This window comes from Phyllostomus discolor, chromosome 12, assembly GCF_004126475.2.
Source record: "Phyllostomus discolor isolate MPI-MPIP mPhyDis1 chromosome 12, mPhyDis1.pri.v3, whole genome shotgun sequence".
NCBI lineage: Eukaryota > Metazoa > Chordata > Mammalia > Chiroptera > Phyllostomidae > Phyllostomus > Phyllostomus discolor.
In genome coordinates, this window is record NC_040914.2 from 4,151,260 (window position 1) to 4,175,894 (window position 24,635).

The 24,635-nt window shown below is 41.5% G+C and overlaps 2 protein-coding genes across 5 annotated transcripts in view; one reads left to right on the forward strand and one right to left on the reverse strand.

The window, feature by feature from the left end:
* Window positions 1-1,281, forward strand: part of PEPD (peptidase D) — a 118,521-nt gene extending 117,240 nt beyond the window's left edge. For both annotated transcript variants that reach the window (XM_028530500.2, XM_036012484.1), the window contains 2 exons: window positions 209-400; window positions 870-1,281. In XM_028530500.2, the coding sequence (XP_028386301.1) occupies window positions 209-400; window positions 870-1,007 (330 nt within the window). In that variant the 3' untranslated portion in view covers window positions 1,008-1,281. The remainder of the gene's footprint in view (window positions 1-208; window positions 401-869) is intronic.
* A 3,178-nt stretch (window positions 1,282-4,459) lies between these two features.
* Window positions 4,460-15,347, reverse strand: CEBPG (CCAAT enhancer binding protein gamma). Of its 3 annotated transcripts, none has more exons than XM_036012486.1 (2): window positions 9,057-9,131; window positions 4,460-8,025 (listed from the first exon to the last, which is right to left on the reverse strand). In XM_036012486.1, exon 2 carries the CDS (start codon window positions 7,930-7,932, stop codon window positions 7,483-7,485), a length of 450 nt encoding a protein of 149 aa, XP_035868379.1. In that variant the 5' UTR covers window positions 7,933-8,025; window positions 9,057-9,131; the 3' UTR covers window positions 4,460-7,482. The 3 variants fall into 3 exon arrangements, with proteins under 3 accessions (XP_035868379.1, XP_035868378.1, XP_028385384.1); XM_036012485.1 differs by lacking the exon at window positions 9,057-9,131 and adding an exon at window positions 8,237-9,031; XM_028529583.2 differs by lacking the exon at window positions 9,057-9,131 and adding an exon at window positions 15,193-15,347 and having other exon boundaries at window positions 4,465-8,025.
* Window positions 15,348-24,635: the final 9,288 nt, after the last annotated feature.

Below are 24,635 nucleotides of genomic sequence, written 5' to 3' on the forward strand. Positions count from 1 at the left end.
GCACTGCAGGGTGAGTCTGGGCTAGAGCCACCCCCACCCCCAACCCCACCCCCGAATCACAAAGCCTTCCCTGCAGCTGCAGGGAGACCCCACAGGGCTGGAGCCAGGCCTCACACAAGGACGCCTGCAGGGGCAGAGGACAGCTTCGCTGGGTGTTCCCATGTGTGAGCTGTCATCTGGGTCCTCCTCACCGTCCCTCTAACCACAGGGCGTGCAGCGCATCGATGAGCCCGGCCTGCGGAGTCTGCGCACTGCACGGCACCTGGAGCCACGCATGGTGCTGACCGTGGAGCCAGGCATTTACTTTATCGACCACCTCCTGGACGAGGCCCTGGCTGACCCGTCACGCGCCTGCTTCTTTAACCGTGAGGTCCTGCAGCGCTTCCGTACATTTGGTGGGGTAGGTATCGATCGCCAGCCCCTGTGTCCTTGCTCCCAGAATGCTCCCCACATTGCTGTGTACCACCTTTGTCCCAGGACAGGGGCCCTAGTGGGAGGAGGGACAGTCCTGACTTTCTCACTTGAGAAGCACTCGGCCTACCCTTTCTTGTGGTCTGGCATTGGATAGGTGCCTCACCCCTCAACAGAGGAGACGCAGATTCTACAAAACCCCTGCCCACTCCAGGGGTTCCTATCCACCTGGCAGGGCACAAGGGGCAAGGAGAGGGTGGGCAGGCGGCATGCACACATGGCTCCATGGGATGAGCCTTCCTCTCCACGGTGACCCAGGTCTTGGAGGCCAGCTCCTCCCTCAGAAAGGGCTTCTCCCACTCAGTAGGGGTCAGCCTGGAGCTGTCAGGTCTGGCTTGCCCCGCTCATCTTGAGAATGAGGCCAGCTCAGACATACTGAGTCCATTGGTCTGACCCAGGTCCGGATCGAGGAGGACGTCGTGGTGACTGAGAATGGCATGGAGCTGCTGACCTGTGTGCCCCGCACAGTGGAGGAGATTGAAGCATGCATGGCAGGCTCCAACAAGGCCTTCACTTCCGTCTCTGGCCCAAAGTAGAGCCAGCCGGGAGTGCCCAGCAGTGAGAGATGGAGCTCAGAAATCATGTGCCAGCATCAAAGTTTGACCACACCAAATAGTGCTATGTCCTAGGGGGGGAAACTTTATTTTATTAACTTTCTACAAGATCATACCCTAAGCTGTTAATACTTAGCTTAAATAACAGTAGCTTTTAAAATACTATTTGCAAAAAAAAATCCTGTTCTTTAATAGTCACTAAAATGTATCTTGTTGTCATTCATATTCTTATGCTCAGGAAAAACCAATGTTTTTTCCTCAAAAATCAATATACAGAATGGAATTTGCAATTAAAGGTTTCCTAAAATCATCCCTTGTGCATGTCTCTGTCCTTTACCCCTTTGCAGATGAGCACGCACACTTAGACCTAGCCAGAGACTCTGGGCTAAAAGGTCAGGCACACGCGGAGCTGTCCCACATCACACCTCTGCACATGCTGAAAGGTGAACTGGTGGAGTAAGAAGGCTTTTTGATGTGGTTATTGCCTCAAAGCTAGATTCTGAAGGGGGCAGAATTAGGAAGCACTTGAGGCACAGTTATTTAAAACATGACACTTGCAGAGATTCCTTGTCCTTGGTATCCTTTTCGAGCAGGACATGCTAGCAAAGCCAATGGGTTGACAGCACCTAAGACAAAGGCAGCACTATGGCACAGGTGAGCTTTCTACTTCCTTCCATCTCTATCGAAACCATCTGTCTTCTATAACTGTAAGCCCACTGACCAAATTCTATTCTGAGGCTGAGCCGTCCAGGGCTGGCTGGGCTTGGTCCTCACCAGTGGCAGAGTACCTGTCCTTAGCTCTGCTTGCCCAATTCCCACATGCCCCACAGGACTGCCCCACCCCCTGGTTAGAATTCTGTGCACCATTCCTGGTTTGTCTCCACAGTGCTGTTGTCCAGTTCCCCAGCCAAGTGCAGGGCAAGTGAGAAAAGACATCAGAGATGAACCATGATGTAGTGGAAAACTCTGTAGCCCAAGCTAGAGACATTTTGAGAAGTCATTGAAGAGTTTAAAACAAATTTATTTCTTCCAATGGCAGTAACACAAAAATGCTTGTGATGTGGCCACATTAAAATAAAACCATCTAAATTCCAAGAAACCATTTATCTTGTTTCTAAGATTTATAACATTCAGTTCTGCTGGTGCACAGATACATCCCCTAAGTTATTCTGACATGGAGCAGTTAAGTACTGGCTGCCTGTCTGAACATCAGGAGTTCGAGTCTGCCCCATCTCTCTATCCCAGCTGAGCCTGATGTTTAGGGTTTCAATTTCCCCCACCCCAGGATAAAACAGTTCAAGTTAGGCTGGAGCTCCAAATCACAGGTGACAAACACAAGGCCAGAGGGCCCATTCTGGCCCTCCAACCTTGTTTTATCCAGCCCAGCACCATTTCTACCCCACAGCAGTGCCAAGCTCTCACTTAACTGTTAAGGAGCAGTCACATTTATACAGTCCTAAAATTACACTCGTCCCTTTGAAGGCAACCGTGAGGCTGATGCGGCCCCCAGTGAAAATGAGTTTATTGACACACCTGCTCTAAATGAAGCATTTAGTTAATTAAAAAAAATAAAAACTGTCTCACATCTTTCTCCTTTAGACATTTTATACCAAAACTGCTCACTTCATATAAATGTTTTCTCTGATTTCCAAACAATAGACAAAAAAAAAACAAAGAGAAATCACAGTAACTCAGTGCTTTGATGACTCTGGTTTAGCCATGTTGGTAAGTTCAGGGGCATTCCATGAAGGTGCTGGTCTCAAACGGGCCAGCAGTAGCCCACTGCTCTACCCACCATTCCAAAGGAGGTAGCAGGTTCCCATGTCTCCTCCAACCACTGCGGAAATTTGTACAGCTTCAGAGATACATTAAGACCCTCCCAGAGAGCTGTCCAGCACACTAAATGCCTTTCCAAAATGCTGGAAGGGCCTACATATCCACTCAAGAAATAACTGAGCATCTCCTATGTGCCAGTGTACAGTAGAAACATGCTTCTTGCTCTCAGAGTCGGTAGTCTCGAAAGGCTGCACCTTAAACATACACAAATATATTGTCTGAAACAGAGAAGGGCCAAGAAGGAAGGTAACAGGATTCACCTTGTCTAAAAGCCAGTGGGCTGAGAAAGGAAGAGTTTAAAGTGAAAAGTGAGAGATGAGGCTACCCAAGACATAAGAACAGCTGACCTAAGGCAGCCCTGGGTAATGAGCTTGGGAAATCCCTGCAGCCACAGCAGTGAGTGATGTGACAGAGGATGGAAGGAAATGAAGTCAGCAAGATCAAAGGGAGCCTCACCACAAGGAGGCTGGGCCTCACCCTGTGTGCCACAGGAAACCAGAGATCTGGAGAACATGCAGTGGTCCAGGGAGATCAAGTCCAGGCAGAGAGGAGAATGGCTCCGCAGAAGGTGAGGGAGGGGAAGGGAAGCAGACAGGTAGGTACAAGAGACATTTAGAAGGTGGAACTGAACTGTGGACATGTGGAAGGGCATCTGGCTCTAACAGCTGCTTCAAAGGGAGTGGCAAGACTTGGGTATTTGGTCTGCAAAAATGTTTTAATGTGTGACAACTCCATTCTCAAGCCCAGTTCTTCAACCCCAAATTCTCTAGAAGGCTCTGTGTGACCTTCAGGCCAAGAACTCTGTGAGGAGTGTGGGCACACTGCGGGAAAAGAGCATTCAGGGTTGGTGTTCTCCTTTGAGTGCATGTAAAATGCATATGAACTCTTCAGACGCTCACAGGCAATGAAAGAGCAGTAGGTCTAAAGGTGCTTTTATTTAAAAAGAGCTGACACCTTCACAAATCATGCCTATAAAATTCCCCAGATAAGATACTGGATTCTCAATCACAACTAATTCATAAAAATGAAATGGAACAGTACTACCCATAGAAATGATTATAAGATGCAGTGAGTAGACATTTCCCAAGACATAAACTGAAGGATCACAGAAGAAAAGCATCTAAATGGAATCTTACCTTGAAATACTCAAACCAGCTTCTTGGACTCAATATTTATGAATTCGTTTCTATAGACAGTCCACGGCATCGTGTAAATGAAATTATTATATACATACCATAAAGTGTATCGTTAGGGGTAAAGCCTCACTTTGACATTCCTACCTTATGAATAAATTTCCTACCACTCTGTAAATAGAAACCACCCACTGAGACACTACGTATCTAAGCAAGAACACTTGTTACTGCTTTCTCTAATACACATTTTTAGATTAGACCAGGTGACAGAATTATAACTAAAGAGGCACTCTATATTCACAGAAAACTATGTTCCCATCCACTAAGGGAAATCTAGACTTCCCTAGACTTGGACAAAATACCCGTTTGTCCCTCCCAGCCCCACCTCACTCCAACCCCAAGCTAGGAACAGGAGACAACTTGGACACTTTCTTGGTATCTAACATAAAGAAACCCACAATGAAATTCTGTATTCCAAAGGTTTTTTTATTTCAAATTCATTGAAAGAAATAAAATTATATTTAAAAAAATAGAGTCATCTCACAAACTGAGGAAGGCTGGAACAAAAGGAACAAGTACTTTTTCCTGAGAGGCAGATCTAACAGCTGTAGAACGGACTTTCTCCTTCCTAGCTTTTGTCAAACAAAAACAGCTTTTCCTAGTTCTAAGGCATCAAAAAGCACTGAGTGCTAAAGTGGGTGGTTCAGGTTCATAGTTTCAAGTCCTCTAAAAGGGAATTAAGAAATACCAAAAACTGCTACAATTTTTTTATCAAATATTAAATCGTACACACTTCTACTTTTTATGTATATTCAAGGATTTCACACTCATGACTGGTCTGTGACCATGTTCTGGTCCTATTTTATTAAAATCTTACTACTCCTTGTAAGAATGTCTAAAGTATCTGAGCTCACACCCCTAAAACTGAAAGGGGCAGACACCAGGAAGTGCTGCTCTTGATCCCTCACCACTTACAGCCAAGACAAGTCAGAAAGCACCCATCCCCAAAGACTCACATACAGCTAGAAACTGATATACTAAAGCCTAGTTCCTAAACAACTGGACCTGCCAGCAAAGGCAGACCAAATCCTAATGGTTCATAAGTAACCTACAAAAGTTACAAAAGCCATTTTAGTTCCCAAAGCTCTAAACTTACCCATTCCCCATACCTGATTTCCCTCAATTTTATACTGATAAATCTATCAAACTAAAAACTTTCCTTCCCAAATACTTCAGTAAGAGTCCAGACAATAGTTAACATTTTTGTCCTATGCATAAAGAACTGCTTGTGCTAAAGTTTAATTTGCAGAGGTAACAAGAAAGATTGAACCCATTTTTCCAAATTTTCAATTTCATGTTCTAATTTGAATATTGAGTACATGTTCCTGATTTCCCTAAAGCATTTTTTCTAAGACAGTTAAGTCGATTCATATAACTGGTAACCATTAATTCCACAAAGACATCAACTTCTGAAAGTTGTAGTAAGAAATTATGATGTCTGTAACACCTTTTATAGGTGTTTTAAGATTAAAATGACCCAACTGCATCACCATTTAGGTTAATTATATAATATTGATCAGCTATTAAAGATTCAGTAGGGCCTGTGGGTATCTCCTAGTTATTTAAAACATCTATTACCAGTAGATCATCACTCCATCCAAAGTACACTGGTGTTGGACCCTAAGACAAACACCTATTCTGTCTCCTGGACATATATTGAGAGTTAACCCTCCTGGGACAGTGCCTCTTATGGGACACTGGGCTCCTGTCACTTGCAGAAGAGGCTCATGGGAGGCTCATGGTCTAAATAATGGCTTCGCTGGGTTTCAGAGTGCTGTGATGTCTTCTACCCAAGAAAAGAGCACAGAGCACTCTTCCACCGACCCAAAACTACAACTTGAGTTACATGCTGGCTACATTCTCCCAGGTGCTAGTATGAAACAGCAATATGGCCAAAAATAACTAAGTTCAAATGAGATACCCAGTAACGCAAACTTTTTATCAGATGTGAACTCAGTCTCGTCACCAGCCCAGGCACGCGCATACACACACACACACACAAAAGAGAAAAACAGACACACCCCACAGAGCCCAACAAATTTTCGCTAGATTTCTGCTGCTTAAAAATAAAAAGTCAACAAGGACAATCAAAACTACTGACATTGATATAAATCAGACTAGCGATTCCTGACTTTAGTGATTGCCATTTTTTTAGTCTCAATAAAAATGTCAATATCCTGAGTTTTATCAATATTTTCTTCCTACAATAATTTATGGGATATAAAAGCATACACATAACAGAAACAGTGGTACAAAAAATCTGGAAGAACAGCCCACTAACTAGAAAAAGAAGTATCACAAAAATATTAAAAGATGTGTTTAAGTGAAATAAATTAAAGGCTAAACCTTACACTTTCAAGTTTTCCTAGACTATTATTTTGGGAGTTGATGATGCCCTTTTCTAATAATCACTTGATTATATTCAAACACCACATAGTCCTTCATAAGAAATTTCCGTCTTTCAAACTCCTGGCCATGGGGGCAGGTATTTGAACACAGGAGAAACTACCTGCTGAACTGATATTCCAAATCCTGATCAGTAGCTCATGTGACCAAACTATTAAAACATTTTGTTTACTAATTTGGCTGTCAAAATGGTATTTTTTAAATGCTTACTTTATTAGCATCTGCAGAAACTAAAATTTTGGTAGTTTCTTTAAACTACTGAGTTGTTTGGGCTTTTTTCTTTTTTAAGGATACAAAAAATGCCAATCCAATGACCCAAAGGTATCCTAAAAGCATAATTCTAGTATGTTTTACTTTTATTTTTTTAAGAACCTATTTGCTTCATAAGTATTATTTGTTTTTAAGCCAAATGGCTGCAAACTGCCATTTGCCAAAAAGAATACAATGGGTTCTTTACTTAACCTGACATCGCTACTCAAAAACTTGTCCTTGTGGGGGAAACAATACTCATTATTATGCTAAACAAAGGTTTATGCTATACATAAAATCACTCCACATTACAAAGTGATTGGTTTCTACAGCCCTAAGGATTTTTAATACATAATTTAGAATAAAATCACGAATAGATTAACACAGACAACACTTTTTCTTAATCCAATTAACCATGTCCATTAAAACCAAGAAACTTCTGCATGACCTGCAGTTCCTCATTCCTTTCGTCAACGTGAAAAAGAAGCTTTTCTTGAGAAGTCAGGATTTATTAAGAATATCCAGGTCTGGAACTTTTTACCATATACCTTAAAAATTCATTTCTTTATCCCAGTAACATTTAAAACCTGAAATTTGAATTACATGGCTAACATTTTTAGTTAATCAATTCTTCAGTGCTGATCCTAGAAAACAACCTTCAGTGGATCTTTGACTAAGGAACAAGACAATGTTCAATCATTGATATGAATGATTTAGGTTGTTACACCTTTAATGTTCAAGCCACAAGGTGTGGAGTTTGGAAGGGGTGTGGTCTACTGTCCTGCGTTATCAGAATTTGTCATATTTTCAGTGCTACTGGGTTGCACGTTGTCTGCAAGATTGTGCGCATGCTCAAGGAACAAATCTTTTAGTACACTTAATTCCTTAGTCAGCAGTTTGATTTTTGCCTCTAATCGTTCATTCTCTTCTTTGAGCTGATTCACTCTCTGCAGTGTATCTTGTGCTTTCTGCTTGCTTTTCAACCGGCTCTTTTTCACAGCCATGTTGTTCCTCTCTCTGCGCTGACGATACTCATCACTGTTTCGATCCATGGGTGAATTCTTTTTGCTTTGCTTGCTTGGAGGCACAGCCTTACCTCCTCCCCCAGGGCCAGCGGGTACCAGCTGAGGAACCTGCTGTAAGCCGCTGGCATGAGCTGGAGTATGAATAACACTTATCCCGTTCACTCCTGGAGTACTGTTCTGCTGCGGTATCTTGCTCATTTGGGCACTCTCCCTTGCCAACACAGAAGAGGCAGAAATGAGGGCAAGGTGATCAATTGTTTCCACTCTACACTGCCAAATCTTCACATGTACCTAGTTAAAGAATAAACTGCATTAAAAATTTGAAATGACAAGATCAAATGAGATTAAACTTGCATGCACCTAACAGCAAGCCAACATTATTTGATTATGCTGAGAAAAGTCTACAGGAATTGTCAACTGTTCCAATGTTTCAGAAGTCTAAACCATTTAACTGAGAAAGGTAAGTTAGTACAGAAGCACCATAAGGCCAAATTCAGCCCACCTGAATCCCTGAGGGTACTGCCCATCTGTGATTGTTTTTAAAAATGGGAGGAAAACACATGAATATCCCTAATTAGGCAGCACGCTGAATATTACTTGGCAATCTGCCAGAAAGAAATTTGAGATGTTTGGTTTAATCAGGGAACAGCTGAGTTCAATTATGATAGAAGAGACACCTGCAATAAAAGGAGAAAAAAGTTTGAATTGTTGGTTGAAGTCGTAAGGAATGCTGCAGCAGAATGCCCCCAACTCCAGCATTCACCAGGAATACTGGACTATGAGAGCTGCATGTTCCTTATTCCAACATGCAGAGAGAGTGAGTCAGCAACAACTCGACTTAGTTTATGGGATATTTTGAAAAGGTGTTTGTTGGCATTTAAAAAATTTTTTGAATAACTTCAAACATTAGGAGCTTACAGAGATTTCCTAAGTTCATTTCTTGGATCAAAGATTTAGGAGCTCTGAGAAACCCAATTTGCTTCCTCACCCCACCATACTTCTAATAGTGTTTTTTTTTTCCCCTTCTTGACCTAATTTAAAAATACATCTAAACACGGTCAAACTAAAACCACAAGAAAAGAAACAAAAGCTCTAGTGCATCCAGGAAGTGCAGGTAGTGGGACTCAGGCTAGACAGAATGGAGCAGAGGCAGTGCCTGCACCCACAGCACTGCTGCAGAGCTCAGAGCACACGCCAGCTCTGCAACAACTGTAGTGCTGCCTGTACAAATGAAGTCACAGTTTCAAAAACTAGTCATATTTGGATTACTACAAATTCAACTAGGTCACTACAACTGCCTCAAGACGTGTCAGAAACCATACCTGTCCTATTATTGTAAAGCCACTTCAAGACAAACTGGCTGAGTGAACTGTGTGCACCAAGAAGTCATAGCATTCCTAAAAATTTAGAAAGCAGTGTTATGAACCATAAAACTATCCTGTTATCTTTTCACAAAACTGCTAAAACTACATCATGGAAAAACTTGAAGCCAGAATTATGAAAATTTGAGAATTTGAGAATTATACTCAAATGAGTATATCTCAAAAAGCTAAGTTAGTAAACACCAGTAGCTCTACCCAAACCTTTAGCCAGGCATTTCAGTATAAACACTGTATATACATCTGATTTTTAAAATATTTACTTTTAAAAAATTCATATTCCCTTTGGTTTTTAGCTTGGAGGAGGTCTAAGTGCAACTTTCTTCAGTCATCCGAGACCTGGATAAACCCAGCACCAGCCATCTCCCCCATGCCTCCAAAGTTCAGCCCCCACAAGACCAGTCATATCCTTGAGTTGCACTATGTGGGGAAGTCAGTGCCATCTCTGCCCTGGCCCCCAAGATCAGTCTCCAAAAAAGGTTGGTGATGGCATCACCAAAGCAACCGGTGATTGGAAGGATCTGAGGATTACAGTGAAGGTGACCATTCAGAAGACAGACCCACACTGAGGCAGTACTTTGTGTATCTGCCTGATCATCGAAGCCTTCAAAGAACCACCAAAAGACAGAAAGAACCAAATAAACATTAAGCATAGTGGAAATACCACTTTTGATGAGCCTGTCAACATTGTCCAACAAATATAGCACCAATCTTTAGGTAGAGAACTCTCTGGAGCCATTAAAGAGATCCTGGGGACCACTCCACTTGTGGGCTGCAATGCTGATGGCTGCCACATTCATGACATCGTAGATGACATCAACAGAGGTACAATGGAATATTTAGCTAGTGAAGGGTCCTAGCTGGTATGGCTCAGTGGATTGAGTGCCAGCCTGCAAACCAAAGGGTTGCTGGTTCAATTCCCATTGTAGGGCACATGCCTGGGTTACAGGCCAGGTCCCCAGTGGGGGGACGTGCAAGAGGCAACCACACATTGATATTCTCTCCCTTTCTCCCTCCCTTCCCCTAAAAATAAATAAATAAAATCTTAAAAAGAACTACAAAGGAAGGCCCTGGCTGGGTAGCTCAGTTGGTTAGAGCACTGTCCCAATATGCCAAAGTTGTGGGTTCAATCCCCAGTCAGGGCACATACAACAATCAACCAATAAATGCATCAATAAGTGGAACAAAAAATTGATGTTTTTTTTCCTCTCCCTTTCTCTCAAATTAACAAAATAACTACACAGGAAAATATTTCAATTAAAGATCATTTGACAACCAAATTTTTTTATATCATTACTTCCAACTGTTTTTTAAGCCACGAAGGCAGCCTTGAGCTAATTGGTCATCTGTTTCACTCCAGTACTAAGGCAAGATATAAAGCTTCCTTCCAAACCCTGTGGGACATCTACTCCAAGTCTATCTTCAGTAATGGACACTTGACAATTTCCCTAGATAATTATTTGGTATAAAGTGAACATAAGTGTTTTACTCAATTTTTTAAAGATTTTATTTATTTTTTAGAGAGAGGGGAAGGGAAGGAGAGAAACATCGACATGTAGTTGACTCTCTCACACCAACTGGGAACCTGGCCAGCAATCCAGGCATTTGCCCTAACTGGGAATTGAACCAACGACCCATTGGTTTGCAGGCCGATGCTCAATCTACTGAGCCATACCAGCCAGGGCTATTTTACTCAACGTTTAATAACTCATTTAACACCTCTGCTGGGATAATCTCAACAGTCATAATCATCTTATTTACTGGGATCATCTCAACTATCATAATCATCTTATTTTTTTACTTTTCATACACCACTTATATTTTTAGTCTTTAAAGCTAATCTCTACAGTCAACTCAGCAACAACAATGGAGAATGTAGAATAGTAAAATGCCTTCCTACTGACAATATACCATGAACTGCCAATCACTAAACTCAGTAAAGGCTCCAAATTCTGTGACGCTCATGCCCATTTTTGTAGCCAAAGATAGGAAAGGGCTCTTCTACCTCAGTCTGTCTCATCTTGCCAAGCAAGATACTAGGCTGAATAGGCCAGGTTTTGAAAATGAGCCCTTTACCTTGAAAAACAAAAAATCATCATCAAACTGGTAAAACTATAAGAAAGGAAAAATTGGTAGTAATAAAAAGAACTCCAAAAATGTTTTTTTTAAAAAAGTCTTCAGCCAAAGACAAGCCAAGAAAGTGGCTTTTAAAATGAAGAGATAATTCACCCCAGCCAGGATGGCTCAGTTGGTTGGGGCATCCTTCCACACACCAAAAGGTACAGTTTCAATTCCCAGTCAAGGTATGTACAGGAGATAGTCAACATTTGTCTCTTAACATCTCTCAGACAGAGATGTTTGTCTCCGTCTCTCTCCCCACCCCCCTTTCCTCTCTTTCTAAAATCAGTAATATAAAAAAGAAACTATATCCTTGGGTAAAGATTAATATGTAAACAAACAAAGAGGAAGAGATATCCATTAAGGAAAATGAACCAAGGGAGTCAAAGAGCATAATGGTCTTAAAGCCTTAACCCCAAACAGATTATCAATTTTGTTTTTATACTCAGCAAATAGCTGCCTCCAAAATTTATACATTTTACAGTTTACAGTGTCACTTGTGCTTTTGTTCCTTCCACAAATATGTGAGCACCTACAATGAGAAAAAAATAAGTTTATTTCAAATGTGGATATTGAACCCTAAATGAAAGTCTGGCTCCTATGTGGATAAATTCTATTCCAAAGTTCAGTCTACAGGAAACAGGGTGGTGCCTTGTTTCCTTGCATGTGAATCATTCAAGCAGGAAGCAGTAGAAAAACTGAAGAGCAACAGTGCTCAAAAAGCATGGTCCTTGGACCAGCGACATCATCATTTGGGAACTTGTTGGAATTCTCAAGCCACACCAGATCTAGGAATCAGGAGCCCTAGGAGTAGGTATGAGCAATCTTGTTTTAATATGACCTCCAAGTGATTCTGTTAACAGTGAAGTTGGAAAGCCACTACTAAAGATAACAATGGATCTTTAAAAGAACAAACTGAGTAGGTTACATTTTTTAAATTCAGATTTCTTAATTAAAGTAATGTTCATTTATATCAGTAACACACTGAAAACTCAGTGTTAGAATGACTAAAACAAAAATAAAAATTTTTTATTTAGGAAAATAATAAACCTGTCAAGAATTTTCCTAACTTTCTTGTCACTTTTTTGCCCATATACATACAACGAGATATTCCTCCCTGGTCCTCCAAAACAAATTTTTTTACTCAAATTTCCTCAGTAAAAGTCTATACTCCAAAATATTTATAGATGTTTCTCCCTTGCTTCAAATCTGTTCAATCACTGATATGTGACAATTCTACCCCACCCCAGAAAAAGACTACATCTACCATACCTCTCTTTCCCAGAGTCACAGAATTACCTCAGGCTGACATCATCTCTCAGGGGCACCAGTCTCCTCTGGTTAGCACTGTTCTCTCCAACCGTCTCTAGAGCAATCTAACACTCAAACCTGAGTGTGTCACACACCTTCCTGTTCAAAATTCTTCTGTGGCTCCCACAAACAGCATCAAATTAACGCTCCCCCTAGCCCCTGTTCCCTTACACTTCACACCTCAACAATACCGAACCATCATAGGTCCTCTAAATCCACACCTCTAGGTCCATGCTTTCTCTTTAGTTTGTGCTTCTGTCCAATTCATTAACCAGTTTTCTTTGTCAATGTCAGCTCCACAGTGTCTCTCTCTGTAGACTACTCTAGAGACCTAGAGGCAGCACTCTGTCTTCATTTCATCTCCACATGCCCAGCATTGGGTGCTGGGCTAGGTATATACAGTGGTGGTGCCCAAGAAATATTTGTTCAATATAGTCTCAAAAGGCTAAGAGAAAACATGTTTTAATAAATGTATTACATAAAAACGAGATACTTTAGCATTACAATCTGTTAAAACAACTGCAATTAAATCAAGAGTATTACTAAGAGATCATGGTCTTATTACCTAAACTTCAGTGTCTTTCTTAAAGGTGTATAGGAAAATAAAAGTCCCCGGTGTCTACACAGTGAACATCATTCTTGTCTGGTCTTTGTTTCATTTTGGTTAAGAAGCTTTATTTTCTATTTAGTCCCACTGTTTTCCAATTAATAACCTCAAGTTCTTAGGCATGTATTGCCAGGGTCTGATAACTCTGTACTACAAGTGAAGTCAGGTAAGCAGTCAAAGCCAATACACACCCAAAAGAGCAGTTATTACTATTCAGTTGTACTGCTTGCTTCATGATCCAAAACAGGGGTCCATGAAGAAGGGTATATACCTTTGGTAAGTACATAAATATAAGAAGGAAATGTATGTACATTTATCTTTTTTAAAAGTAATTTTAAAATCCACTTTTGGTTTGATTTACAACATACACAATAAATAGTACACACACATTGTTTATAAATATACATCTATTAGATCATGTAAATTTTTTTTTAACTGACAGCACTGGAAGGCCTAAAAGGTAGGAGACCAATGTACCTTACCTACTAGTATAAGATATCAATACAAGGACCCATGAAGCCATCCCCTCTCGAGAATACACAATAAACCTGGAATTGTGCCTACCTACATTTATCATTACTGTGATCAGATGAGACAATCTTAGACTTTAAGTCTAAATTCAGCCCCCATGAGATCCTATTTGTCTTTATCAAGCACTACCGTGTGCTGTTAAAATCCCTAGGGAGGAAACCACCTCTCCCTGATCAGGTAACCTTGCTGGTGTTCTTGTGAATTTAATGGATAGTCTGAAACAAAATAAAGTTTTGTTTCAATGTTTTTAAGGCAGGTATTAAAAATGACTGAATCAGCCAAGTATGTCCACAAGAAGCAAGTGTCAAGAAATTGACAAATTCTTCTGCTCACCAGCATCCTATAATTATTTAACCTTGTTTACAGTAAATTCTTCCAGAAACAAAGAATCAACTTTAAGAACAGCTTATCCCAAATACCACTCAACTGGTAATAGCTGACCGGATTTTAACTTTTAAATATCAAAAATTTGGATGAAGAATTTCTAAGTACGAAAAGCCCTTACAGTATTTTACTTCTAAAACGTCTTTGGTAGTCACATGTCCTATTTAAATTAAAGAACAGGCTCTCCAAATGATTCGATTGAGTGTAGTAGGCTCAAACTGAACTACCAATTTTTGTTCAGCCCCTAATATTAAAACCTTTCTGAAAGTGACACATTTTAAGATGCCAGATTAAGCATAATCCTCAGACAAGAACCAAACACTTAAACCTTCTGAAGAAAAACATGCAAGCTTACTTAGAAAAACAAGTTACTCTTCCCCTCAAACCTGCATTCCCATCCTCTCCATCTAAGATACCTCTGCCAGCTGTTTTCCTACTGTTTCCCCCACCATGCTAACGAAGCACTTCGTTTCTTGCCTCTTTTCTATTCAACTCGTGGTTGCTGCACCATCTCACCTATGTAAACTGCAGGGTATTCAAACTACAGCTTCATAAATTACATAATAGTATTTCTGTAAAGTCGCGTCTTTAAATATCAAGTGCTATCCCTGACTACCACTTTATTGATTTAACAGAATTCTCGACGACCCCACAATGAGCAATTTTGGAGAAGTAGAAAATATCCGATGTGGCACTAAAATAAGATACGGTTCACCTCCTGTTATCCTGGGAACACCCTTTATCCCCAGGGGCCAATACGAGCCCGGCTTGTCAGAACTGCACACTTCTGAGGGCTGGGTTTTGGAGCGGGTGCCTCTCGCCTTCCAGCCCGTCCCTGACCCGCCGTGAGGGGCGCCCGGGGGAGCGCAGGGGTCGGCGGGCGGCGCCGGGGCTCTGGGCAGCAGCCAGGGATGAGCTCAGCGGCCCCGCTGGGTGTTGCCGGCAGGTTGCATCAGACGCCGCGCGGGGCCGCCGCCTGCGACGCCGGCTGCGCGGGGCCTTCCCGACCAACCGGCCTTCGCGGGCCGCGCCGAGTCTCCTCAGGCTGGGCCCGCGCCCACGCGAGCGGCGGGCTCCACCGCGGCCTTCTCCTCCTCCAGCCCGCCCGCACGTCCGGGGCCTCCTTACCTGCACCTCCAGCCCGCCCGCCCCCAGGCGGCCTCCTCTCCGAGCGGCCCCGCACGGCGCGGCCCGACCCGACCCAGTCCTCGCAGTTCGCGAGTCAGCTAGGAGGAGCGACGGTTACGAAATCGGCAGCCTCCGCCCGTTCCTCAGCCACCGGCTTCCCCTCCTCCTCCCGGCCGCGCGCGCTACCACCGCGGCCAGACCAATGGGAGCGCCGACCTGGGAGCGACACGCCCTTCTCTCGCAATAGGCAGCACTGCCAACCAATCGCGAGCGGCCTGGCTGGGGAGGCGGGCACGTGGCGGAGGCGTTAGCCGCGGCGCCGCAAGGCTAGCGGGCGTGGTGGGTGAAGAGAATCACCCGGGACTCTCCCTGCGGTCCCACCGCTCTTAGCACTCGGTGGCAGCCAGCTGTGGGTCCCAGCTGTGAGAAAGGGTCTGTAGAAGTTGGAGAAGCGTAGCTTTGTGAAGGCAGCATTGTCTTCAGAAAGCACAGTGTCGTGAGGTGATTGATAGAATCACCAAGTTCTGTTTCGGTTCCACCACGTCCTCGGGGCTTCCCCCGCTCTCAGCGACAGTCTTCCAGAACGACCTACCAGACTTGGCATCCCGGGAGGTGGGGCACCGCGAACTCGGATGAAACCTGGAGTGAAGTCCTGGGCCTCACGGCAGTGAAGACAACTGCAGACTTGTTGAAAATGAATAGAGCAAAATTGCCCCAGTGTAAAATTAGTGTTGATATCACATTGGTAACACTGCAGATAGTGAGTCGTTGTTGGGAAAAACGAATTGACTTTCCACGAGCGACTTCAGTGTGATGTCTTCCAGGTGAACAGATTAAGAGATGTGAGCTCCAAAGAAAATACATGGCAACCCAGGTTTATCAATGTCTCACAGGAGGATCTGAAAGCATCTTAAAACCAGGAAGTCGCATGTTGGGTGGAGGACAGCCATTCGCGATAGGTTTGATTGCTTCCTCTTTAGCAATTCTTATCTCCAAAAAATAGTCTTTGAAAGAGGAAACATTTCTTCATCGCCAAGGCCATGGTAATGCCAACACTTCTCCGCTTAAGACTGTTTCGAGGAATCAGGAAAGAGATGATAAAACATTTTCAAAAATAAAGGTAAATAAAAATAAAAGGGCTGCAATTAAAGATAAACAATTATAACCATAAAAGCACACTTGGTAGAATGACACATCATCAAAACCAGTATATGTCTTTCATTTTGACCTTCAGTATTGAGTTGAAAATTCTTTGATCAAGATTTTAGCACTGTTAAAGTTGGACTATATTTTGTTACTCACAGAATCATAATTTTATCCTGACCATTTCGTAATCGCTTAAGGATCGCATAGGTGTATTCATTTCTCCTTTGGTTTGCTAGCCACTCTGCTGAGCTGGACCAGCATTCTCTCTGTGTCTGCCTGGGCAGGCCTTCTTCCACACTCAGCAGGTCTAGTCAATGCCAAGGAGACAAGAGTGTTTATTTACATTTCGGCTGGTAATTTTTCTGCTCAGTTTACAAAAAAAAAATTTTTTTTGATGCCAGCTATGTGCTAAGCTGTGAGGATTTTGCAACAACAAGATAAACACAGTCCCTGCCCACATGGAGTTTACACTTGGAGCCAGCAAGACAGACGTTCAGTAATTACACAATTTTTCTGTTACTATACTATAAGAAGTACAAGATTCTGTGAGAGATTTTAAGAAGGGAATCAAACCTGGCCTGTGGCTTAGGGAAGGCCTACAAAATTAATACAATTTGGTGAGGTGACACAGATGAAGTGGATGTGCCAGTCAGAGGGAAAGTCTTATTGGAGGGCCTTGTGATGGTAGAAAATTAAGGCCAGGTGGCTGAAACTCAGTGTGGCAGTGGAGAGTGGTGAGAAAGGCAGGGCCTGTGGCCCAAGACAGTTTCTCATTTTAGTCTAAGAGAGATGGGAAGCCTCTGAAAGACTTGTTCTCACCATAGGGAAATGATGAAAGCCCGGTGGAACCTCTGTTTCTGGGATGAGGAAAGATATATATACCATGTTGCTTTCTTGCAAGTCACAGGGACCCAAGCCATCATAAAATTTTCCTGCATCGATCTCTGCCTCACTGATACCAATATTGTCCACATTCTACAAATCCAAAGAATTTGTAAACAAGCAGTACAATAAAATTCTATCCAAAGGACTTGAGAAGTAGGATGTCCTGTTAATTGAATATGCTAGTTATCTGAGAGATGCTATGATTAACTACCTTAGTTACCTAAAATATATGGCCTCTAGTGTCAGCCTGTTATGTCCACAGCTTCACCCCTTACTGGTTGTATGACCTAGAACAAATTACTTGACCTCTCTGTCACCTGTAAGTGGGGATAACAACTTAACAGGATTACTGTGAAGACTGAAGGAGTTAATGTTAGGCCCTACAAGAGTACCTGCCTACTACATGGTAGGAGATTAAAAGTATTAACTATTATCATCATGCTCACATGTGAATTATAAACAAATTATAACCTAGAATTAAGTAAACTGAAATGCACTTCCAAACAAGGTCAAGCTGTCCTTAATATTGCCTTGATGATTCAGGCACTGAAATATACATCATGTTGAAGATGTTGATATGGACCCTGTAGTGTATCCCAAAAAGTGTTAGAACAGTTTCCTTAGTTGCCACATCTTATCCTTTCATTTATTTCCATAGAGTGGAGGAAAAATTTTATAATTTGAAATCTCTTGTTTGAAAGCCAGATCAATAGAAGTTTATTATGCAAATTTAACTATCTCCAGTGTATCTTAAGTATCTATAATAATTTTAAAATAATTTAAAATAATTTAAATCTAAGCATAAATTTCAGAAAAATTAATATACCAAATTAACCACCTTCACAGGAGATCTGAAACATATCTATAAAATTTTGATAGTTAAGATATCTGTCAGGTTTGGATCTTAGTAGATATTTATTGTGGTATATTAGCAACATGTAATATGGCAGTGATTGTGAGTCATTCTGTGTTGGTTAGGGCACTTTTGACTGGAAGTAACTGAAAGCCATCCCTGACTAGACTTAATATAAAGAAGGAGTTGGTCAAAGACTTGAAGGCACTCTTCACAAAATACCCAGGCTATATCAGAACCAAGAACTCAAATGCTCAAGTGCCTTCATGTTCATCTGTGTGTGTGTGTGTGTGTGTGTGTGTGTTGTTTTCATTATTCTTTCTGCCTGCACACAAACTTTCTTCACATTGCCTCAGTGTTCATAGTTTTAATGACTAAAGAAAAGCCAACTTTCTTTTTAGTTCCTATTACATAGTCCTTAGGCAAAGACTCTGGGATTGGCCCAGCTGGGTTACGTGCTCATACCAGGAATGATCGAATGGCCATGAACATGTCTTGATGTACTAACATGGATGGTATGGCTGAGGCAGTCCGCAGAAAAGGGGGTGCTAAGCAGACAAATCCATTAATATTCATTTTAAATGTCAGATCACACTGTAGTCACTCTAATGGAGCTTTAGTCACATCAATCTTCTGACTGATTTCTTCTTTCCCATGTGATATGATTCCCATCCTTGAGGGGAATACTTAAACCTCGTTTTACCTTTGGAAGCACTATTAGAATTGTAATAGCTATGATGCTAAATGGTTGTCTTAGGACACCCCCAAATTTCATGAGTCCTATGCATTAAAGAGAAAGATCTGACATTGTTTAAACTTACCGTGAATGTCCATCATAAAACACTTTTCCACATATCAGATTTTGTGATCCCATACCACCTATGCACTTAAGAATAATAACAGTATTATACAAGACATCTGTGCACACAATGATAGGTATATGCCATGTGAGCACATGAAGATAGGTATAGCCCATCTTCGAGAAGAGCTGTATGCATCTGTGTACATAAGACTAAATGCCTGTAGTCTGTGCATATAAGGATAGGTACATGTTCATCTGTGCACACACGAAGGACTCGGCATCTATGCAGATCAGGAATGGTAGTCTGTATCTTTTGTGGGCCCAAGAGGGTCTTATTCTTATATCTTCACTCCACTGAATAAGCAGTGATTACCTGTTACAGAATTATTGTAATTTAAATTACTGCAGTATCTATGAAGCACAAAACAGACGATAAATGATGGTGGTGTTTGTGGGGGTTGCTTTTTTTTTGGTTTGTTTATTTGTGGTATATGTGACACCAGTCTCCATCAAGGCAACATGATGAGCAATGGAGGCAGAACTGGGTGATGTTGGCTAGCATATAACCTAACTAAACCTCTGTTCCTGTACAGAGAGTTGACCTCATGGAGTTGTTATGAGGATTATATAAACTGACATGGAAAAAAAGCTAACATAGTGTCTGGCACATAGGAGGCACAAAATAATTTGTCTATCCAAAAAGAATTGGCTACCTAGGACTCAGTTCTTGGTTTTTAATACCATTCTCCAGTAAAAGGAACTGGGCTCCTTGGGGAAATGGCTGATTCTAGGATTGAGGCAGAAAATACACAAGGTGAGCCTGGAGCATTTTGCAGTGCCAGAAAATAAGGAAGTATGCTCAGAAAGCAAAACAGTGAGGGTCTGTGTCTCAACTCAGGCTGCCTTAACAAAATATCATAAACTGGTTGACTCTGACAACAGAAATTTCTTACAGTTCTAGATGCTGGCAAGTCCAAGATTGAGTGCAAGCAAGGTAGATTTTATTCTTAGGCTTCTTCTCTTGGTTTGTAGGTAGCTGCCATTCACTATGTGTTCTCATGGCCTCTTCAGGAGAAAGAGAGCAAGCTCTCTGGTGTCTTCTTATAGGGGCACTAATCCCATCATTACAGGGCCTCATGAACTCATCTAACCTTAACAAAGTCACCATTTTTTAAATACCATAATATTTGGGATTAAGGCTTCAACATATGAATGTGGGGGTAGGGGGGCAGACACAAATGTTCAGTCTATAATAATATGTGAAAGGGTCACAGGGGCCAAATGAAAGAGCTCCCAGTGCCCAGTGAGTCCCAATGTGAGTGGCAAAATACATAATGTAATATTGGATTATAACCCAAGGTATCAGATAAATACCAGTGAGTCCATGCTGATATAAATAAATAATTGAGTAAATAAATGTCAGAGAAGAGACAAATCTCTCATGCAGAAGAATTCGAAATAATTTCAGTAGACACTCCATTCTCAGATGGGGAAATGTAACTCCCCACTTTCTTAAGTGTGGGCTGCACATAGTGGCTTCTTTCTGAAGAGTATGAAAGGGAGAAAAACCTGACAAACACTACAGCCAGGTGTTCAAGGTCAACATCAATAGTCATAAACCATGTTGATACAATGAGGTGAAAATGGCACTTAACCTCTTTGATCTTCCTCTCAAAACTCATACCCACAGTCTAACCTTGAGATAAAATACCAAATCCCAATAGAGGGACATTCTATACAATAACTGACCAGTACTCTTCAAAATTATCAATGTCATCAAAAACAAAGGGCAGAGGAAGTGTGATAGTCTGAAGAATCCTAAGGAGCTGTGACAACTCAATGTAATCTGGTGTCGTGCATAGGATCCTGGAACAGAAAAAGGACATTGGATAAAAGCTAAGGAAATACCAATAAAGTATCAACTGTAATTTATTTGATAATGTAGGAATATTGGCTTATTAACAAAGATAGTATGCAAATGTAAGATGTTAGTAATAGGGGACACTGGGTGTCAGGTAAATGAGATATCTCAGTACTATCTTTACTATATTTTGCAAACCTAAAACTGTTCTAAAAACTAAAGTCTATTTAGGAAAGAAACATGGGAGGTACATTACAGTGTTAACATTAACTTAAAACAGAACACACTAAAACATTAACAAATCAGAGTAAGCCCAGATGTTAGCCAAATAGATAAAGTTGAACTCATCTGAAGAGCCTTCCTGCCTTGACCACTGTGGCGACTGTGTCTCTATCAGGCAAACCCAAGACGTGCAGAGAAATGGAGTCAGGGAGAAGGAGCAGGACTACTGGGGCTCCTCCAGGAGGGGGGGATAGTGGTAAAGAGGGAAAAACAGGTGGAAAGAGACCCCTTTGGGGCTGCAAGATGATGTGGAAGCCTGGGGAGGCATCTTTGGGCATCTTTGAGGAACCCCATCCTCACATGAAAGTCCATGTGCTAGGTCAATCACTGGGTGCTGCGGGGCTGAGATGAAGCAATGATGAGTTCCCCAGGCAGGAATGTCCCATTTACTTATTCCTGCTTTCATTTTCATCTGTCTCAATCATTGGATGTTTATGATTTGCGACAGTGCCCCACTCTGTGCCAGGCTCTGTCTCAAGGGCTGGTAGTCCTATAAAACAAGGCACTGGGGCTGGGGAAGTAGGGGACTTGTGCCCAACAGATAAGAAGGATGCCAAGTAAGCATCACCAGCCTAGGTGGGATTGTCAGCCACAATTTTTTGAGTTAATGTCAGGAATTTTCGAGGCCTTTGTCATTGTTTCTTCCTTTTACATTTTTTTTAAAAAAGGTTTCTATAGTAATATTCAGTTCCTGTGCAAACTTAAACCAGGATTTAGATTTGCTTGGAATTGGTGGGTGAAGACACCAGCATCATTTGCATAAATGTTGGGGTTTCAACTAGAAGAAGAAAGTGGAGTTTGTTTTCTTTTTCTTTGTTTTTATTATTTTATTTTTAAAGATTTTATTTACTTATTTTTAGACAGAGGGGAAGGGAAGAAGAAAGCGAGGGAAACATCAGTGTGTGGTTGCCTCTTGTGCACCCCCTAATAGGGACCTGGACCACAACCCAGGCGTATGCCCTGACTGGGAATCAAACAAGCAACCCTTTAGTTCACAAGCCGACACTCAATCCACTGACCCACACCAGCCAGGGTTTTTTTCTTTTTCTTTGCAAAGGTTTCTGGGGGAGAGCTGAGATTTGGAGGGACAAGCATGGTAGTCTTTATGAAGAGTGACATTTCCCCCACCTTTGTGAACAACCCTGTGTCTTCAGCCTGGTGGGAACTGGAGTGAATGCAGAATTATGCTGATGTCTCTAGGATTTCTGTTTCTGTAAACATTAGGAATCAGCCCCCTTGACAAATGGAGAGCAACTTTGAGAAGAAGCTGAAGTAGAGACTGTGCTAAGGTGGACTATCATCCAGAGACTTTGAAGATAGGAGCTGTTAATGGTGCAGTACATTGTAGTGAGAGCCTAGGCACTAGCTAAGAAACACTTGGTGATGAAGATTGGAGATTTGTTCCATTACTGTTAAAGAGACTCACTGTGACCACAGGTGGGAAGGCCTGGGAAAACTTTAGAGTTCAAACAGTGAATTTCCTTTTTAAAAAGTCCAGCCTTATCTTAGCTAAACTGTGGAGTGAAGCCAAAGGTACAGAAGCTGGAACAGGGTACAAGAGCAGACTGTGTCTTGGGCAGAGAGAAATGGGAGAAGGAGGTAGAGAAGGGTTGAGGAAAGCTACAAATGCCCACCAATTCTGGTGTGTCATCTCGGGGAGCCATTCCTTCTTAATTCCTCATACCCAGTTCCTTCCCACCCCTCAAGCCTCAAGCCAAGTCTCAACTCTCAGCCTTTGCTGATCATTCAAGTTCTTGCTGACCTTACTCTTTCTTCTCCATGATATGCATGTGACATTAAGGTATACATTGTTGTGCTTTTTGCTATTTTTTGTCTGCTATACTCTGTTCTAATCTCATAGAAAGGTATGGTTCTGTTTTATGTACATACTACTGTGTCATGTACTTATGAGGCTTTAGAAAACACAGGTGAGGGAATGGGAGACTCCTTCCTGAATGGGGAACCTAGGAGGTACAGCATGACATCCACTACAGTTCACCTCTTGCACTGCTCGAATCCACTTACTACTTATAACATGCTGATCCCAGCTGGGAATAGCCTCTCTAAGATTTTGGATGGTCTCCTTTCCTGGAGAAATTTGCCAAAAGATAGCTAGTGGATGGACTACAACTCCTCCTGCTACAGCTGGCCTCAAGGCTACACTGATACTCACCACCAGCCTCCCCTACTACTCTTTCCAGATTCCTCTCAACATTGGCTAGCACATCTAAGTATTCAGGTAACCCAATGGGGCAACCCATACTTTCATCCTTTAGAAATCTCTACCCTTTGTTACCACATCCTTTTAAGGCCTTGGCCATTGCTCTTGTCCATTTACCATTAAGATCAGACAAGGAATCCTTCATGCAAAAGAAATACAAGAAAAATAAATCAGAAACCATTGAGACTGGTTACCTACAAGGGGTGGATGGGAACTGGGTAAAAAGAATGGGGAGTGGAAAGAGAGTAGAAGGGATGAGGGGAAGAGGCATACTTCTGTGAGTATACCTTTCTGTACAGCTCTGACTCTGAGAACCGTAATAAGGTTTCACATGTCTCAGAAATAAATAGTTAACACCAACTGGGATGTGGGAGAAACTCAAAGTGAACAGTAACCAATGAACCTAACTGCACTACAAATGAACAACATATTTACACTGTAGCAAAGAAAGGAACTAATCTGAGTAACTGTAGAAAATAGTATTTTGATTGGATAAGACTAAATAGAAGAACTGTATACAAATAATATGCACTAGTTACTAATTTTTTCAAAGGGGTATGTAGCAATTCTAAAATTATTTTACATATATGCTACAACTAACCAAATAAGTAAATATATTTAGACAATTAGAGCAAGTTTCTCATTGTTGAAGAAAGAAGTTACAAATAAGGAAAAAGGAAGACTAGAATGAACCTTGTGGTGTTGGACTGGAATCAGAGGTTATTGGAGTGAATTGATTTGTAGTATATACACAGATTGATATAGAAACAAATATGGATGTGTGTATAGGTTGTGAGAATACATACATATGGCTTTATCCACTGAGAGGACCTGCATGCAGTGACATGCCAGTAGCAATGATTCCACCTAGAGACATGTGTTGGTTTGTAAATCTCTCTCTTTAATGAGAAGAACTCATTAAAGAACTGGTTGATTCCATCACTGGGCAGGGAAAGACAAGAATCTTGTACATCTTGTGCCAAGAAGTAAAGAAATGCTCATAAAATGATGGAGGGCATATAAAAAGAACATAGGGGTTAATTTGAAGTTCCCAATAGCTAGATCTGGGACAATCTGAGTAACAAAATAAATAATAGTAATCAATGATAACATGCAGAATAAAATAAATATCTATGAGTTCAAACAAATAGATATTTTTTTGACAAAAATAAATAGCAGAAAAAAGCTCTTTCTTACAGTAAATTCCAATTAATAAATGTAGAAAGAATGATTGAAATAGCAAATCAGCTTTAGACAACACTGCAGTAATAATTGTTGCAGGTATGAACCATCAGTGAAAATATAATGGGAAATAGAATATTTACATATTCTCAAAGTGTCTCCTCACAAGATACTTACTAATGACAATGGAAAAAAATAGCATCTCTAGTAC

Coding starts and splice junctions, on each gene's coding strand:
- CEBPG (XM_036012485.1), bottom strand. CDS start 8,296: ATGTGTTTTCCTCCCATTTTTAAAAACAATCACAGATGGGCAGTACCC. Junction 8,026..8,236: donor CAGTACCCTCAGGGATTCAG/GTGGGCTGAATT, acceptor TTCTTTAACTAG/GTACATGTGAAGATTTGGCA.